The sequence below is a fragment of the Fukomys damarensis genome, unplaced genomic scaffold, assembly GCF_012274545.1.
Source record: "Fukomys damarensis isolate Sample0158 unplaced genomic scaffold, DMR_v1.0_HiC HiC_scaffold_1, whole genome shotgun sequence".
NCBI classification, from domain to species: Eukaryota; Metazoa; Chordata; class Mammalia; order Rodentia; family Bathyergidae; genus Fukomys; species Fukomys damarensis.
Window position 1 is genome coordinate 2,673,609 of NW_022900913.1, and position 15,213 is coordinate 2,688,821.

At 46.0% G+C, this 15,213-nt stretch overlaps 1 protein-coding gene across 1 annotated transcript in view; it reads left to right on the top strand.

Moving 5' to 3' along the window:
* The window catches only part of LOC104875457, an 18,397-nt gene extending 3,941 nt beyond the window's left edge, over window positions 1-14,456 (top strand). The window contains exons 3-5 of the mRNA XM_019210414.1: window positions 11-327; window positions 2,053-2,156; window positions 13,929-14,456. Coding sequence (XP_019065959.1) covers window positions 11-327; window positions 2,053-2,156; window positions 13,929-14,068 — 561 coding nt within the window. The 3' untranslated portion in view covers window positions 14,069-14,456. The remainder of the gene's footprint in view (window positions 1-10; window positions 328-2,052; window positions 2,157-13,928) is intronic.
* The last annotated feature ends 757 nt before the right edge of the window (window positions 14,457-15,213 follow it).

Genomic DNA, 15,213 nt, shown 5'->3' on the forward strand with positions numbered 1-15,213 from the left:
CGGAGTGCAGGGCCGGGGCTCTGGCTCAGCAGGCGGTTATGGTGGTCCACGCGGCCAGCTAGACCGCAGGCCGTGGTACCCAGAGGTCTGGCAAACCACTGTTCTGGGAGTCGCTGTGAAGGCATCTATTTTGAAGAGGAAACATTTAACCTGCACACCTGGAGGAAAGGGTGGACCTTGTACAAGCAGAGGCTGGACTCAGAGGCATACTGACCTCCTGGGAGAGGGGGTTCTGCCAGCTCCTGGCCCAGACTCAGGCTGCGGTTTGTCCAGGCCTCTGGCTACCACCCTTTCTGCAGAACGTGGTCTCATCAGCCTTCTCTCCAGGTGAGTCAGTGCCTGAAATCTCTGTGCCTCTCTCTCTGTCTTTCCCTGAGGGGCATGTGTGTGTGTGTGCAGGTGTGCTCATGTGATATTCAAGAAACCTCGATAACATAGCAGCCGATGAGGAAATGCCATGTGAACAGGTGTTGTGGAGGTAGATATACGTGTCTAGAGGGAGGGCCAAGCATTACTCTTGAATCCAAATGACTCTATAATGCAGACACACTTAGGGTGGTGTGGGGCCCATCACTGCAGATGCCAGGCATGTGCGCACACACACACACACACACACACACACACACACACACATACACACACACACGGCTACCCTGCAGATGAGTGTCAGGTTCCTCTAGAAGCTGCACATCTCCCAATAGGAGGATTTCTGCCTCCTGGGAACTCGGAAGGCTGACAGATGTTGGCCCCACCGTTTCTTCAGCCAACGACTAGAAGATGGGGTCACGGGCAGGGGAGTCTCCCTTGGCACTGCAAGCTCTGCAGACAGGTGGGATGGAGCTTCCGGAGTGTGGAGAGTCCCATTCCCGGTCTCCCTGAAACACGTGAAGGCTGTGCAAACAACTGGGCCCTGGCCCTGTACACTGACCCTGTGCCCACCTTGTCCAGGTGAAGAGACACTGGCAATTCTCCTGGCTGGGCCTTCAGCGGAGAAGACAGCTGCTGACAGCAGAGTTGTGAAGAGGGAGGAGAGGCTGGGCTGTGGCCCACGCTCTTCCCCTCTCCTCCTTGAAGCCAGGAATGTCTCTGATGCTTAGAGAGTCCTGGGTAGCTGGGCCTGCACACCTACCTGATGGTGCTCTCTGCAGCCTGTGGCACTAGGCCGTGGGCTTCTCAAAGGACAGGTTGATGGACTTATTAAGTGGCAGCTTCTGATGGCCCCAGCCTCGGGAGAGAGGGGCTTTTCTACATAACAACTTTAATTATGAGAAAAAGTCAAGCTACTTTCATGAAAGAAGGGAAAAGAGCAGGAACTTGCCCAACTGAGGCTTTCATCTTCTCATGAGCACCTGGGCCTGGCTCTGTCAGTGGGGACAGCATGGGCTGAGTCACTGCAGATGTGGTGAGCACAGCAGCCACACTCTGGGGAAGGGAAGGCCATGGAGCTATGGCCCTGTGATGAACTTCCTCCAGTGAACTGCGCTGCTAAGCTGCACTGGGCTGTTGACCTCTGGAGCTCCAGACTCCATTCTGCTGCTGAGGTCACAGTGGAGACAGTGGATGGGCTAATGCTGGGCCCTATAAGTTGATGACAGAACCAAGCAGCTCCAGCCCTGCTAGGGTTTGGATCTGGAGCCCCACAGTGGCTTGGTCCCCAGGATGGGACTGCCTCCTGGGGCCTTGATGTCACTGGGCACGAACCCTTGAAAGAGACCAGCCCAGGACACCCTGGGTCCCTCCGCCCCTTCTTCTACCTCCTGGCCATGAGGTGAGCAGTTTTGCTTCACCATGTGCTCCTACCACACTGTGCTTAGAGCAGGGGGCCAATGGCTTATGGACTGTGATGACCAAAACTGTGAGCTAAAATAACTTTTCTCTTCATAAGGTAATTGTCTCAGGTATTTTGTTACGGTGACCAAAAGCTGACTCAAACACACCTATACATGGTCACAGACAGGAAATCACATGCTCACATTCCCAATCTCTCTCTCTGTCTCCCCCTCCCTACATTCTCCCCCCGCCCCTCTCTCATCTCCGCATGGCCAAGATCAGAGAGGATACAGCATGGTTCATGATGTTGGATCCAGCAGAGATAGTGGCCCTGACCCCTAACTGTCAAGGAGGAGAAAAGCAACTGGCAGGAGACTTACTAAGAGGTACTATATGGATTGGCTTCTTGGTTCCACGGGCTGTGTGTGTGAGCCTGAAATCCACAGGCCAGCCAGTGGAAAGGGCAGGCTAGCACTCTAGGCTGCAGGGTTGGGATGGGTTCCACACTTAGGACTTCTTCTTCTTCAGGGAAACCTAGGCTCTTAAATCCTTCCAAAGGACTGGATCAGTCCATGGAGATGATCTAGGATGATTCCCCCTTCCGTAAAGTCACATAGAGTAGAAGTTAATCACACCTATAATATTCCTTCTGGTCACCTGGGTTGGTGTCTGAGCTAGTAATGGAGCTGCAGCCTGGCCAGTACAAATCATAGTGACCATCTCGGTGTTCAGTTTAAATATCATTCCCAGCTGCTTGAGCCCAGGGATCTGCTGGGAGTACTTGTCCACTGAAGCCAATGAGGGTCTGGTGGGAACAATGTCCCCCTGTAAATGCCTGAACAGTAAAATTAGAGCTGAGCCTAGATCCCTGCTTACAGAGGAGTCTTGGAATACTCTCTCCACAGCCCACAACCAGGACAACATCAGGGTGCTAGGAAAAGGGAGGTTAAGATATTTTTAATTATTTTTATATGCTAGAAGTAGTTCATGCCAACTTATATTGATTGAATTCTGTCACCACTGGACATGTGTAAGTCACATCTAGTGTGAGCAGTGTTTCCACAGCTTGCTTAGAAGCAGTGCTTCTCACGTAGGTGAGGCACTGGGTCTCTATTAACCTATGAGGATGTCACATCACACCCTCCACAGATCAGCATCCAGAGACATGGAAATGGGGAGCTCCTCAGCCCATGTCTTCAGCTGGTATCCCAGCTGCTCTGTTTTAGGGCAGCTGCCAATGTAACCTTGCCAGGCGTGATTATTTGTACGCTGCAAGCTGGGTCCTCTTTAAGCTTGGTGAGTGTAAGATCATTTCTCTGCAAATCATGTTACCTGTTTAATATTTGATGCTTTATAAACTGAATTCCATTAAACTCAATATTGAATTAGAAAAGGAGCACCTTCTCATAGACCTGCACTCGCTCCGGTGTGCACAGCCTGGATAGCACCCTTGGGTGAAACCCATGTCCGTGCTTCATGGAGAAAGTTCCTCACCAAACCTGGAGCTGGCCACTGCGAGCCTCTGAAATCAGCCTTGGAAACAGCTCGGAACATTAGCTTGAAAGGTTCTTATCACTTTCTCCTCACTCTGACCTCTCTTTTACAGTGAGGAGGGTTTATGTATATGTGTTCTGCGTATTACATTAGTACATGTTTATTATTATTTGTACTTTTTCCATTTAAATAGTTGAAAAATTTCTGAGGAGCTGTAATAACAAAACCTGTAAGACCTAGAATGAGAAATAGGATAGGAAGTGATATATCACTATGTTCTGGGACAAAGTCTACACTGTGCACTGGAAGGGCTTTAGAAGAAGAGCATTTGATTTGAGGAAGATTGTACACTTCCAGGTGATCGTGAACTTCATGGCTCAGTCCAGTGAGAATGCTACCTTGCTTCCTTTGTTCCAAGTTTCCACATGGAAGGACAGTAAATAGGGTAACACTCCCACCCCTCTCTCATTCTGCTCAGGGAAGCAGTGCTAGCCAGACTTCCTGACTTGGGAGAGTTGTTTGGATTTATCTTCTTGGCTCTTTTCTCTTGTCTGCTCAAAGAAGCCTGTTTCAAGTACATGCTTAACTTTCCTGCACCCCTGAGAGCTGCAAGAGACAAGGAACACCATATTTTCCCTTTAAATGCTGTCCCTTTACAGGGACGATGGGCAGGGTAGGAGGGCAGGGAGCATGGTTATCTGTTGTCATAGATGGCCGCAAGTCTGTCGCTGTCACAAACCCAGCCATATTCCCCAAAGCTTCGTCAGGAATAACCCTGATCTTTGGATCTCTATTAGCTCATACCGTTATTTCTTGGTTGGGACCATATTCAGTTAGCAGGAGAGAGTGTCACATATATGAAAGTCCTCAAACATCAATCCACCGCTTTGCAGAATCTTTGTCATTGAAATGCATACTCCGTCATAGAAATATGTCACCATCCTGCACCACTATGCCCTTCTTTATCCTTCTTTGTTTAATTAAAAGCACTTTGTTTGGATGTTAGCCAACTTCTTGTGCAGGTTTCTTGTATTTAGCACAGGAGATAAAGGTATATTTTTAATTACACTGCTATTCCTTGAGTAACTCAGTAAAGCTTCCTAAAACCAGCATGGCCAGCTGTATCACATCCTCCCTGGTAAACCTCTCTGATCCATGGGAGATATGTTTGGAAAGGTTCTGTGGATATTTCAGAGCAGAGATGGTCTCAAAGCCAGTAATACCATGTTTTTGTTATACATAAGTGCCTACATAATATAAACTTTAACTTATGAATGAAACACATAAATGGATTAAGAAAAAAGCTAATAATAACTAAAAATTACAATATGCTACAATAAAAGTTACTTAGGACTTCTGAATTGTTTATCTCTTGGATTTTCAACTTAATATTTGCAGAACCTGGTTGACTGTAACTGAAGTCACTGACAAGCGACACTACTGTATTTTGAGTCTGCCCAGTTTTTCTTGGATTCCATGGCCAGGACCTCTTGTTCTATGGCTTCACCTACACAGGTGTCCACACAGTACCAGTTCCAGCCATCTCAGGATCTGGTTTTATCATTGTGTCCCAAGTTCCTGGTTCCTCTTTCTTGTGATCTATCCTGATTGCTGCTGTATCTCTTGTGGGATTCATAGAAGTTTGCATGAGAGATGGATTTGTAAAACTCTTGCATACAGTCTGCACTCGCAATTGACTGGGAGCTTAAGAAGTGTTTTCTTTAATTGGATATCAATTTTCATCAGAAATTTGAAGGCCATAATTGTTTTTGTCTTTCTATGTTAATTCGTGCTATTGACAGCATATGTCTCCTTGGTCCTTATTCTTTGCTTCTTACTCTCTGCGAACGTTAAGAATCTTTGCTGTAATCCTGGAATCTTCAGAGGTCAGGCTGCTTTCCTGGTGGGGGAACCTTTGTTCCTCACAGTTAGGTACAGAGACCCCTGCTGTTCAGCTAGTGAGGACACCAGAGTTCTTCTAGGAAACTGCTGAGATCACCACACATCTGCTGTTTTCTCATTCCAGTCACCACAAGCCCACAGGTGCTGTTTGATTCTAGAAAGAGAATAATATTTGCACTCATTTATAAACAAACATGTTCTCAGGTATTCGCTGGATTTACTGTGTTGTGTTGGGTTTGGATCAAGAGGTAAGGTATCCTTCAGTCTTCAGTGCAGAGATGGTGTCACCTTCACGTATCACATCTACCCATTCATGTGTTTTCCAAAGCGATAGTTCCATTCTTCATAAAATCTGTACATATAAGAATTCCGTAACTTATATATTTTTGAGAGCTACTGTGATAAGGAAGACTGTTCCCTGACCATCTTAATAACTGCCTGTAATTGGAGGTACAGAATACTCATGCAATTTCCATATCTAGGTTCAGGTGATTCAAGATGGACATTTTAATGCAGGGCAATGGTTATGACTGTGAAGACTTCACAACAAAATCATTTAGGGCCGGTGGACACAGTTGAGGGGGAGCCTTTAGGTGAGTCACGGTAAACTCTTGGTTGATAAGAAAGCTTTGATCCAAATCTATTCCCATAATAGGAGAGCAATTTGGCAAGAAGGGTAAGTTATTTACCTAGACACACAGTCTAGGGATGTTCTACAACACAGTATGGTATTATTTATTGGATGCAAAGCTTATCTTTCTGGGAATAATTTCCTGAAAATCACAGATGTAGAAGTTCTCATTGCCTCCAGGTAAATTTTTTAGGAAAGCCACATTCTTTATCTTCATCTGGAGCACTTGTGCCCATGGCTTTGCTCCCTGCCCACCATGACCACCTCCCCCACAGTCCTACTTCCCCTCTTCCTGCTGCTAAGCACACTACAAGGCACTCCGTTCTGCAGCAGTTCCATTGTCTCTCCTCACTGAATCTTGTACAATTCCAACTTCCCAAACGTTGTCACTGTCAGCCTGTCCAAGGGCCCCACCCTCTTGCTCTGCACATTGCTCCAGCGTCTTTCTGCTTAGCTTCCACCTCTGCTCACCCTGGGGAGTGGCTGTGGCAGTGAGTGTGGAGTTCCTGTTGGTCGCCTTTGGGATCTGGCCCAGAGATGGTGGAGCACCCATCTAGGCATGGCTGAGCGGATCAGCAAGGCATGACCTGGGGTCTACATCTGATCGCGGGCCCCTCCTACTTTGGAGCTCTTCCTGTGCTCTGGTTCAGGCCACATGAACAAAGTCTTCCAGGCCCTTCCACCATTGTTACAGAGAAAATACCACCATAGCTGAAATATGAAATACTATAGCTCTCATCCTGTTAACTGTATGATACGCCGAGTTCTTGTTCTCTAGAAATCAAAAAATGAGTCCTAGGAACAACAGAGGATAAGAATAGGAAGGTATTTATTTATAGGAAAGCTCCTGAGGGGCAGAACTCAGTAGCCCAGGGAATTCCATTTAACAGAGGAGTTTTACAGAGTAAAACCCATGTGGGTACAATGTGGGCCCCAGCCATGAGCATCCAATAAGGTTACACGTACAGTCACTTAGGTAACGGAGGGCCAGTGGGAAAACAAGTCACGTAACAAGCGTGAATGAAAAGGGCAAAGATTCTCCTGGGAAGTGGTGGGTCCAGAGGTCTCTGGTCAACCCAGGGTGGCTGATGTCCGTCTAGACTTCATTAGGCCCAGGGTTTGTTCTTTGAGGAAGCAGGTAGATCTGGTTATCTTGTGTCCTGGCTTTCAGCCGATGTGTCTCTGGAGCAGCTGTGGTGTGTGTCCCCTTTGTCCTGAGCCTCTCCTGGGCCTGGCCCTATCTGACAGCCTACAATATTTGTACCTTGCTCCTCTGTCTATAATACCATGATTCTACCTTGGAGCAGCCGACCATGGACTGCAACCGTGAGTAAATTAAACCTCTGATCCTGTTACCTGTTGCTGTTGCTATTGTGTCCTAGTGACAAGAAAGCTGACTGATACAATAAATGACTGGTCAGTGGCTTCATAGCCCACAACCAGTATTCCCTGACTGTCTCGCCTTTACCGAAGGGTGTGACCTACCCTCAGTTTCCATAAACATTCTGTACTGCTCTTTTCTACTACTTTTCCATTACCACCCTCCTCGAGGGACCATTTTACACAAGTTTTGGTAACAGTTCCACTGCATATCAATGTAGCAGCCCAAACACATTGCATGTTTATTTAGACATGGTACATATATTCGTGTTTTAGGCAAAAAGGAGTAAGTTTTTTTTTTTTTATATTCCCTCAAAAAAGCAATGTTTGCCCCTTGGGAGGTGACAGCGTTCTGTTGGAATGCACTCTGCAGCACACAGGGCGCCTGAGAATGGAGGACAGTGCTGCACAGCATCTGTGGCAGTAATGGGAACTGAGTGACCCCACAGGGTGCCCCAGGATTCCCTAAACATCTCCAGTACAAAGTTTGTTCATGGGTCTGTCCCAGACCACATCACAACAGAGAAGCCTCCCCAAAGCCCTGCTCCAGGTCACTTCCCCTTGGGTTTGCTGCTCCCTTTCTCTGTATAAGTGCTACTGCGCTGCCTCCCCAGTTCGGTTCCCCAACTCGGTTCTCCAGCTGTTCTGACTCTGCTGTGGTTACCACCTCTCAGGGTTTAGGCTCTCAGTTAAAACTCCTGATTTTTTTCTTTCTACCTTTCTATAACTGCACATCACTCTGCAAAAAAAGATAATCAAAATAAGCAAATAGCATGTCACTAAGTCCTGAGACAGTCAATTTTTAAATTTAAGATTAAGCCCTGCCTTCTAGTTTCTCCCCTCCTGAGTCACGCACTTCTGCCACATGGAGCAGGTAAGCGTTGTGCAGGCTGCCCTTCTGCCCCTCTGTCCTCACAGCACCTCTCTGGGGCTCTGAGGCTGAGCAGGTGATTTTAGGAATGCTCGTCTCAACTTCTCAAAGCAGTACTAGTGTTCCAACCTCCTCCCCACTTCTCTCCTTCTGTCTGAGCTTCTGAGCCTTCAGGATGTGAATCGACCCCCAAAGCACTTATCATGCTAGTTTACAAACACAACCTGCCTTAGGTACGATCTTCCAAGCTCAGGTATAACTTTCAAGCAGGAATTGTATTATTTGTTTCTGAGTTTCCATGACTGCATCAGTCCCAAGAATAATGCATTTTCACACATGTCCACTGAATGCTAGATCAAATGATTGATGAAATACAAATGACTTGCTGGGAGAAAGATAAGAATTTAAAACCATAATCTGCTGTTGCAAACACTTGGCTAAGCACTCCATGAATTACACCGTTTCAAAGACAAGCTAACTGACTCCACAGATAGACTGGACACTGGCCTCCAGATGCATCCATCTGCTTTATGGAAGAAACTCCACACAGCTCCAGGACGGTGAGTGTGGCTTTCGGACACACTTACACAAGAGCTTCTTGATGGAAAAAGTTTGTTTTTTGAATTAAAAAAAAAAAAGAAAAAGACAGAAGAGCCTCAGGAAAGTTATATTCTGAAGTTATATTTGGCCATCTTGTTCCTTGGACAATTGACACAGTAATACTAACAAACAAGACCAAGTTTTGAGGAATCACCATACTAATTTCCAAAGTGGCTGTCCTAGTTTTACATTCCCTTCAGCAAGGTAAAAGGGTTCCTTTTACCCACAGCCTCACCAGTGTTTGCTCTTACATGAGAAGCTCAAAGTATAAATAAATTAAAACAGATTAAAAGACAGGCAATAAGACACAGGGAGAGAGATCCCTTGGAAATGGGAAGGGGACAAGGGAGGGCAGGGTGCAGAGAGGAAGAGGGGTGAGAGAAGAAGGAAGATGCGCTGTGTACAGGGACCAGCTCCTCACACGAATGCAATAACACGCTGCAAACACCTGCTAATAAAAATTCAATTAAGAAAGAAAATAGAGTGCACTGATATTTTGTTTTTGCTTGTGTGGATTTCAGTGTTTGAAAGGGAGCAATTTTATCTGGCTTTTTTCTCAATTTTGCTTTTTGGCTATGAATTGGTGTTAGCAGCCTGTCATTGATTTATATAATTAAGAGCTGGATTGATTATATTATTCTAATAGAGAAAAGCACCTAGTACCAACGGATAGTTGGCTTTTAAGTTCAAATAAAAATTTAAGTTAGAGGGAGTTTATCATAAATGGAATATATTGATTGCATTTTTAAAACCTTACATGAAAATGATCTTTCCTCGAACTTATTTTGTAGATGATCAGAGTGTGCCCTAGGACCAGCATTAAATATTAAGAGGCGCGAGAGAGCCATCTGGTCACCTCGGAGGGATTCTGGCGTCCCACGCGGGCCATCTGCGTCTGTAGCAATCCACTCACTATAGCAAGGACTCGGGGCTGCACAGCAGCCTCTTCCAGGAGGGGGCTCGGAGCCTGGCCTGCTGCCTCACCTGCCGCTCGCTGCCTTCTCTCTTGGCTGAGTGCACTTGAACTGGTTAGGCCTGTTACATACATCGCTACAGCAAGTGACACACTCGTGTTGCTCCCACACACATCCTTTCTCAACATTACACAATGGTTGTGCAAAGATTGGGGAGCGTGTGGAAAGGGAAAGCTGTTCAAGGCTCACCTAAACTTCACTGCCCCCTACACTCAGTCTCTACACAGCTGTCATCTGAACCGAGGGCTTAGCGTGGGTGCAGGACGACGTGCCGCACGGCTGTGTCTCCTGTGTCGAGGCCCCGGCGCTCACCCACCCCGACCTCAGGGCAGGGCCTCCCCGTCCCGGACGACGCACCGCTGCTTGGAGCTCGCACCCTCCGCACCGCTGCGTGGGCCCCAGCCCGAGACTGATGGCGCACAGCCCCCGAAGTGCTCAGCAGCTCCAACTCCGGCCTGTAACTTTCTAACCATCTGTGTGTTTTACTCTCAGATATGCTGTGCATTAATTTAGTGTCTGCAGTTTGTAAGCCACGTGCTATGACTCCGAAGAACCTCACAACTTGCCCAATTTCTCACTAGTCTTAAGTGCAGGTCAGGAATAGAAGCCCACATATCACAGACTGCAAATATCGAACCCCATTCATGACTCCTTGGAAACGCAGCAGAGCTTGAGTAAGGCCCTCTGCGTTCCGTAGGCCGCTTAAGGGCACTCCATTAAGAAACTGCTAAGAAATTCCTTAGAAGTCAGTACGTTAAAACTTTACACTTTTTGCCTTTCATTTAAAAAGATTTTAAAACTTAACTCATAAACATTCCCAGTTAATAACTAACTGGGGGAATTGAATCATTCATCAGTCTACCTTAAATGAAAATCAATTGAGCAATGTGTTCCCATCATTTAAATCTCTGTGTTTATCATTATATATCCCACTTATATATGTACATACATAATTCAAATCTACAAGCTGCAGTTAAAGTTATTGAAATCCCTCAGAGAATAAAAAGACATGTCAGCTGAAGGTCCTGAGTCAGAGGGTGCTGAAATTTCTATCACAAGCTGCAAGTCCTACTGACAGAACAGTGATGTCAAACAGCCTCTGGGGCTGGAGGTCATGTAGATCTGGAACCTGCAGAGTGGGCCTCAAGGGCCTTGCCCGGTGAGCCCAGGCGGAGCTTAGGTGAGAACCAGAGCCCCCACAGGTGCCCTTCCTTGGGGCTCAGCCTGTGTACCTGGGGACAGCAGCTCCCTCCCACCCCCAGCAGAGGAGCAACGTGGACAGGCGACGTCAAAAGCCTCCTTCCACTTAAAATAGTTCCATCCATGTAAGCCAGTTTACTCAGGATTTACATTTTCAATAATGTCTCAATTCTGGAGTACAAGCAAAACCACCTGGAGAATTGCTTCCTTCACTGATTTTAAGTAAAATCATGGTTCGTGTGAATCTCAGCAGTCTGGCAAACAATACAGTCGATCTCTCTCTACTTTTCTCCGTACAGCTGTGCATTTGTAATTCATCTTAGTATGTCTGTAGATTACACCTTAGTATTACAATACAGATGTACAATCTAGTTCAAAGTCTGTCCACTTTATTGATCTTTTCATTGACCTGGCTAGTATCTCTCTACTTGTTTCGTTTGTTCTGCTTCCCCTCCTTCTTCTTTCCTTGTTTCTGCTTGCACTGGATTGGCTTCCCTCTTCCATGTGTAGTTTTATGAGGTGGAAATTTAGGTTATTTATTTATTCTATTTCCGCTAGCTGCACCTCCCCAGCCCTGCAGCTGAGCTGGGATGGGGTCTGTTCCTTCTCCCCCCACTGGCGGGATGGGAGTCCCTATGTTTTCTTCCCTGGTCCCAGGTCAGAAGGAGGCGCGGATCTCCAGCTGCCCTAGGAGGCTGAGACTGTCCTAGGAAGGGGGTGGTGGAGGAAGGAGACTCAGCCTCTGAGCATCTGTCCTTGGCTGCCCCTTGGTGAAGCTGCCTTCCTGGCCATCCTCTCCCAGAAGCAAGCTGCACATCAGGGACCCCAAGGTGCTGGGCTGTTCTGTGCTCTGATTCTGCTTTTCTTACTGAGATTTGATAGCTTCGTTGCCAAAGGTGTGGATTTCCTTTGCAACTTAGGTAAATTCCAACCTGTGTTGGATTTATTTTTATAATTGTGTGTAGCTAAATGCTTGTTTGCTACCATCTTAAAGACCTAGCCCCTCTTGGGGACACTTAAGAGATCTCTTAAGTTGTTTTTAAAAAACAGAACTCTTAGGAGCAGTGAAACAGGACAAATCAAGGAATTTTGTTAAGTTCAGTTTGCTTCCCTGAGATTGTACACACATCATGTGAAGGCCAATGGGCTTGGTGACATTAAGCAACTAAATCACCAGAATGCCCATCTCTTGGCGTTGCACCTTTGGAAACAAGGAGCAGCACAACAGTGGGCTGGGCTGAGAGAAGTCTTCCGGGAGTGTGTGGTACACACAGAGCTGCCTCCCACCCCTCCACTGAGAGCACGCCCTACAGGATTCCAGGGTAATTCACGTGGAGGGCCAGGCTCGGGGTTCAGTATGAGATGCTGATCTTCTAGAGGAACGGAAGGAGGCTTTGACCCACGGGAATTTAGAGACAGACAAGCTGGCTGTGGGGGGTCCCAGGAAAACTGCTGGCCGGGTTGTATCTGGCTGTGCTCACAGAGCCACATGCACTCAAGGCAGGGCTTTCGGAAGATGCTTGGCCCTTGGGGGCCTCATAGCCAAATGTGATCCTGGGAGATGGAACTCAGTCGGAAGTCCCTGGGGCTTGACCCAGAAGGGTTTGTCTCACTTCCTGGCTTCTTCCTTCTCTCTGTCTCTCTGCTTCCTGCTTCCAAGCTTTCCTGTGCTCTGGCCGTTCCTCCATGTCACACTGCTTTGGAGTCTGCTGACTATGGGCTAGAAACCTCTACCAACTGTGAGCCTAAATAAACATTTCTGGGGATCTGCCGTTGTGAGCAAAGTGACCGAGGCCATCCAGATACGCCAGAGAGAACACCAGTTACCTGCCCGTTTCATCCACCAAGGCATGTGCACAAATGAAAATGACTTTAAAAGATATAATTAGCTCCTGCTTATCTTAGGCAATTGCCAGGTGTATTTCAGCACATAATAGCAAGTAAGGGACCACTGCCATGTTTAACACATTTGAGTAATTTTATGAATTTAATTTTGCCATGAATACAAGCCCTCATATGAGACTCATAAAATCTCAAAGAGGTAAATGGAACTTTAAGATATTCTTTGATTACTGAAAGCAATTTAGGGAATAATTAATAATTAAAGTGCATTAACCATTGACCATTGAGCAATCAGCGAGCTGTAACTTTCGTTTTTAGTTAAACTTTTAAAGTCTTGAGATGATGTAGATTCACGGGCAACTGGAAAACAAAAGAATCCAGAGCAGCCCCGTGTAACTTTGACCAAGTTATTCAAAAGCAACACCTGACAAATTGTGGTGCAGCAAGAGGAGGAGGAGGAGACGGGCACCGATGCAGCCAAAGCACCCGCTTCCATTACCACTGGAATCCCTCCTGCCAGTCTTGCAGAGCCATCCTCGCTTCTTCCTGACCCTGCTTCCCTGTAACCCTGGGCAACCATTAACCTATTCTTTACGAAGTCATCATTGCAAGAATGCCATGGAAATGGAAGCATAGAGGACACAATCCTTTTGAGATCAGCTTTAGTATTTTTTTCACTGAACAACCCAGAGACTTTTCCAAGTTGTTTCAATGTCTCATTCTTTTAGAGCTGTGTAGTGTTCTATGGTACGAATCTGGCACTGTGTGCTTAATTGTTTCCTGGGGAAGTTGCTCTAAGTGTCAGCATTTTGCTTTAAAAAATTAAATCTGCCACTCATCTTTTGCATAGATTTTTGAGGGACCACATTTTTTTAGACTTTTACTGGGATAAGAGCCCCCACATGCAATTGTTGGATCATGTAGTAACTTCGTGTTTAGATTCTCCAGGGACCTGCCAGACTTTTCCAAAGTCGCTCTGATGTTTTGCTGCACATTCATCTGCATTCTGTTTTTATTTGAATGACTCTGATAGGTGTGCTATGCTACCTCAGTGGGTCTTGATTTGCATTTCCTTAGTGGCTAATGATGTTAAACACCTTTTCATGTGCTGATCTGACACCTGAATATTTTATTCTGTAAAGTGGCTATCATTTGCCTGCACGTCAGTCTTCTCATATTAGTTTTGCACACAACACCCAGGTTTTTCCATTGTGCTTTGAGGAGGGAGTACGCAAGTGTGCATCTCTTTCTTTCATCTTTGCAGAAGTTACAGCATCATCGTCACTTTCTGCAAGGATTCAACACAACATCATTCGTCAGCACCAGCTCCCCAAGCGTAAGAAGAGAGTAGAGTGGTCAGGAGGCATCGGCATCGAGACTGGTGTGGCTCTCTCCAGAGTGTGACACTGAGTGACACAGACACAAGGCCTTGCTTGCCAACTCACGGGCATCTGGAGAACCAGCCTGAGGATAAGTATGGGGAGTTTGAGAAACAAAGTTTCATTCCCAGGATGTCCTTCCTGGGGGAAAGCTTTACAGGTAAGACTGCACAGTGTTGGGTGACACTGGGTTTGGTGCAGAGACCAGGAAGCCTGGTACACATGGGGTCAAGGAGAGCAGGGGATCGCATGCCTCACAGAGCAGACTTGTCCATTTCTGCACTCTTGATGTCCAGCCTGGGATTCCCTCAAGAAGAGGCAACACTTGCCTCTGAGAAATTCTCACATTTCATATCAGAAAGCAGCATTTGGCAATAAAGGACTTTTGAGAATGCACACATACGGGCGATCAGAAGGAGACAGTTATTTGTTAATAACACTTAAACTATTTGATGAACTAAGATAGAGAAAAATTTTGTGAATATCACAAAATAAATTTCATCTTACAGACAGTCCTTACTTGGACTGTGTGCATAAAACACTTGCATTTTCCCTGGTATTTTGACACAGATGAAATATATATGTTTTGCATGCATTTATGAAAGATAAGGTTTCAGTGGAAGGAAATTATTCTCATTTCATGGGATTCAAAGTTTTGGATTTTCAAGCTGACTGGCCATTGATTGAATTTAACATGATCCAGCTGTCATTCTACATCAAGTCTAATATAGAATCATGGCAGAAAGCTTCTGCATACATTTTTTTATTTTAAACGCGAAGATACCTGATATAAAAATTCTTGATATTTTGAATACTGTGACAGCCATATCTTCTTTCAAGCCTTCATTTCAAGCAAATATACTTAATATTCCAAGTTGTTGTTGGAAACCACATGAGTGTCATAGATTTGTCAAAAGGAGAAACAATAAAAGACTGGTGTGATTTTTTGTGACTTTTTCTCTGTCTGGGTCTAAATTCTTAATCTCAGGGTTAAATCCGATCCACAATTAACTGTGAATATGTTGGTGGCACTCCTGCCTTCGACATGAGCTTTCATAACTGTTGGTGGCAGGAGCCAAGACTCCAGCAGAAGTCTGCCACTCTGGACGCCTCACCGATGCAGTGTCAGCGGAGGAAATCTCAGGTGACAGCAACCAAACACTAGGCACA